Source organism: Lathamus discolor, chromosome 6 (assembly GCF_037157495.1).
Source record: "Lathamus discolor isolate bLatDis1 chromosome 6, bLatDis1.hap1, whole genome shotgun sequence".
In the NCBI taxonomy this organism is placed as follows: Eukaryota; Metazoa; Chordata; class Aves; order Psittaciformes; family Psittacidae; genus Lathamus; species Lathamus discolor.
This window is the reverse complement of record NC_088889.1, coordinates 22641056-22645029: the sequence shown is the minus strand read 5'-3', so window position 1 is coordinate 22645029 and position 3974 is coordinate 22641056. Positions and strand designations below refer to the sequence as shown.

Genomic DNA, 3974 nt, shown 5'->3' with positions numbered 1-3974 from the left:
AAACACCTACGGGGGGAGAACGTTCATCGACACACCCGAGTTTCAAAACCACGTTTTGCTTTGTGCTGCCGGATTCTCTACACCACGGGCAGGGCGCGCAGAAGAGCGAACAGAAAATCCGGGGCGAACAGCTCCGAGCGGTGCCCACCCCTGCGTACCTCAGCAGCCGTCGAGCTCTGCTGCCCGGGGCGGCGGACGCGGCCTGAGGCGACGGCGACGCCACCGCCCCTCCCGCTACCGTGCCGCCATTGGCCGGGCCGGGCCGTGACGCGCCGGGCGGGGCGGTCCGGGGGAGGCGGTGCCGGGCCGGGCCGGGCCCGCCATGCCGAAGCGCTCCTGCCCCTTCGGGGAGGGGGCTCCGCTGCAGCTGAAAACGCGCGTGGGGCTGCGCGAGCTGAGCCGCGGCGTGCGGGGCGAAGAGTACCGGCGGGAGGTCTTCGGTGAGGAGGGGCGACTGAGGGAGCGCGCCGGAGCTGTCGGCGCCCGGCCCGTGCCCGCAGGCCTCCAGCCGCCTCCCCTCGGGCCTGGTGGCGGGTGGTGCCGGGGAGAAGCCGCTCCTGACTTTCCTCTGCTCTCCCGCCCACAGAGAGGACCCGGCGGCTGCTCTTCAGGGGCGCCCAGGCGTACATGGAAGGCGCCTGGCCCGCCAGCCCCGCTGCGGTGACCCGCCCGGTGGAGCCGGGCGGAGAGGCCCAGGACGGCAGCGCGGGGCGCCGCTGGAGCGGGCAGCTGCTCATCGGCCATGACGGGAAGTTGCTGAGGCGCTCCGTAGCTGCGGGGAAGGGTGAGCGGCCCCACCGCGGGCAGGCGTTGAGCGAGCTGCGCTGTCGTGGGGTGGGCGGGAGGGTGTCCCTCCGTTGTTTTTCTTCATGGTCCTTTATTAGAAAGAAATGGTTAAATTTGAGCTTCACTGACTGGTTTAGAAGCTGTTGCACTGACTGCTTGAGAATCTCTCAGCAGTCTTGCCGCCGAGCGGGAAAGGAACCCGCGAAGTTGTAAGTAGTGAGCGCTGTGCGGGTGCCTCCAAGTGTGTTCTGCAGAGTGCTGCCACCTGTAGCTGTAACGCTGGGTGGAAGCGCCGCGCTCTGCAGTCCTTACAGCTTCCAGGTGCTTTCTCTGTTTTGCTGTGAAATACATCTTGTCTTAATTGTATCTTTTCCAAGCACCCGTGAGACCTTCCAGAGCCTGCTCATCGTGTGTGAGAACCGATGTCAAGGGAACCTGTACGCAATGTGACCAGCTTGTCTGCCAGAACTGCAGCAGCCTCTGCAGCTGCTGTAACACAGTTATCTGCTCTTTGTGCTCTACTCTGGAGTAAGTGCCTTTTGAATTTTTAAGCTAATTTTAACTGTATGTGCTCTGCAAATTGTCGGTAGCATATGAAGACCTGACAGATATGTGGCTCATCTACTCAAAGGACTTGAGCTCTTCTCATGCAGCAGTAAAACTGTCTGAAACATGGGAAATAAAATGCCTTTGTGAAATGGTCTGATCAGTCTTGGTGCAAGTCAAGTTTAGCTTCTCCTTTAAATGTTCAAGGATCAAAAACTCCTCTTGCTTTCCCACCAGCAATATGGCATGCTGGCAAATGATGAATGATGAACTCCCAAGGAGTAATCTTAATTTCTTGCTATCATTGTTAAGTTATGTAATATCAAGAAATACTGAGTGTACTGTGTGGCAGTCCTGTTGTTACAGTGATAATGGAATAGGATGGCATTCTTGATGTTCCAGAAATAGCAGAGACACTGACTTTGTTTCTTTTTACTTCCCTTTTTTTGTTTTTCTTTTTTGCTTCCTAGTTATGGTGATGTGGGAGAGCAAGTTCTCTGCGGTGGTTGTTCGATATTTCAAGTCTGAATCTTGATGAAATGGCCTTTATGGCTGAGATGTTTGTACATTTTATGAAGTCTCCTCCTTGCCGCTGGCCTATTAATCCTTTTAGCATGTGAATTAATTATGAAATTTCTGTGTTTTATATCTTTATACTACTTTATATTGTAGCTAAATAAAGTTTTATATTTTGAGGCTTTCCAGATTACTTTGAGCCAACTTTCTTCTTTTTCCTAATTTGATGTGGTTATCTGGTGGGGGCCTACCTGTGCTCATGCCTGGTGATACACCTTATGTGATACAGAATTCAGAATATTTGTCAAGTGTCTCTCCATTTGTTGCTCATGTTAGGACACACTTCTGTGGGATCAGAATAGAAATCAGTTGCTCGTTGTGTGCTTGCAGGTGGGTATAAATCTGTTCCGGACACACAACACTTTCTTTATGAGCGAACTTGAAAAATCAGCCAGGGTTTTTCAAATAGAAAATTTCCTGGTTTCTGGTTAGAATTTTTTTAACTGTCACAAACAACTTAAGATTACTGCAAGTTTGGATGGTTTTGCTTGTTCTTTCCATGGTAACTTTGATAGAAATGGTACACCAGGCTTGGAGGAAAAAAAAATCTTTTCTCAATAATTGGATGTTAAAGACTAATTTTACCATACACCTTATGCAAGGACTTTATTGGAAAGTAGCTTGTTTGATAAATTCATTATCTACATTGTAAACTTCATCTTTTCTTGAAAACCCACTCAGAAGTAGCTCATGGACTGGTCTGAAAGATGGTCAGCACTCTGTACATCTGCATAAACTAGATTATTCCTTATTTTCCTTTTGTCTCACTGTAGAGACCTGTTTGCTTAGTATTGTTTGTGCTGTAGGAGTAACTACCATTAAGTACTACTGGAAAGCCCCTCAAACTAATTTTCTTTTATTATTTTTCCTATGCTTTTAAAAATAAAAGCGCTGGACTCTTCATCTTGCAAGCCAACCATGTGTAAGACAACTGCAGTCATCTTTACCTCTGGAAAATAATGTCTTAAATGGCTGATTTCAGAATGTAGGAAAAGCAGATTGGGGGGAGAGGGGGAATAGAAATTCTTATGGTACGCATAGTTAATGCTCTGTTTTCCAAAATTATTTGCCTGAATTCCCAAAGTTAAGTCTGTCATGTATGCTTCTCAGTCTTCTCAACTGTGAGTAGGTTTTATGTGGAGTAACTTCTTTCCTTTTACCTCTTTTCCCCCCTGTAGCTATTTCTGTTTGAAGAAATGGTAAGGGTCCTTGCAATGCAAGTTGAGAGACTGACTTCTCTCTTGTGTCAACATCTTTTCTTGGCATGCTATTGGAAGCACAGTGGGTATTTTTTACATTTCAGAATACTGCGGCTATAACAAGATAGAACGGTAAATGCTTTAGCAAAAGGTACAATAATAGCTATTGCTGAATATTGGTACTTCTTCATAGCCGCATATTTGATGGCTTTGAATGTATTGGCCACAATGGAGATATAAGTTGACATTCTTTCTAGCCCCAGTTTAATACTTTGTATAACTGTACAGCAACAGTTTAAAAGCATTTTTGCACTTCAGGATTTCCTGAAGGAAGAGGGGTTGCTTCACTACTGGGTCAGCCATTTGTGCACTAGCCTGCTCTGGCTGATGGGTCTGGTTTGTTTCCTGGTTCTGCATGCTTTCTAGCCATCTGAAATGGGAGAGTTTACTAGTTTTTACTTGTCTTGATTTTGAGTAACTGTAAAACTTATCTTATCCCCACCTTTAAAACAGGCAAACAGAAAGTCAAAGTCAGTCAAGTGAGCCTAAAGTATTAGTCAGGGTGTGCAGTAATTCCGCAGTATTGTCCATCTTTTCAAAGTTAATAGATTAAGTCTGGATGATGGCAGATCTCTGGTGCAGTTCCCAGCTGTCAGCTATCATAGGACATAAAATGATTACCACAGGAATAATGTTTTTATAAAACACAAAGCTGGATTTTATGAATGGGAAGAATCTGTGATTTACTGCATCTAAATGTTTATTTTAGAGAAGAATTTTTAAAATTGGCTTTGATTCATTTGAAGCTTTAAGCAATGAACAAAAATGTTTTTCAGTGAAGCATATTTTTCAAACTGAAGCCTTTAA

At 46.3% G+C, this 3974-nt stretch overlaps 1 protein-coding gene across 1 annotated transcript; it reads left to right on the top strand.

The window, feature by feature from the left end:
• The first annotated feature begins 281 nt into the window (after nt 1-281).
• Nucleotides 282-2048, top strand: SIVA1 (SIVA1 apoptosis inducing factor). Its single transcript, XM_065683840.1, has 4 exons — nt 282-440; nt 587-784; nt 1164-1314; nt 1803-2048. Exons 1-4 carry the CDS (start codon nt 323-325, stop codon nt 1858-1860), a joined length of 525 nt encoding a protein of 174 aa, XP_065539912.1. The 5' UTR covers nt 282-322; the 3' UTR covers nt 1861-2048.
• The last annotated feature ends 1926 nt before the right edge of the window (nt 2049-3974 follow it).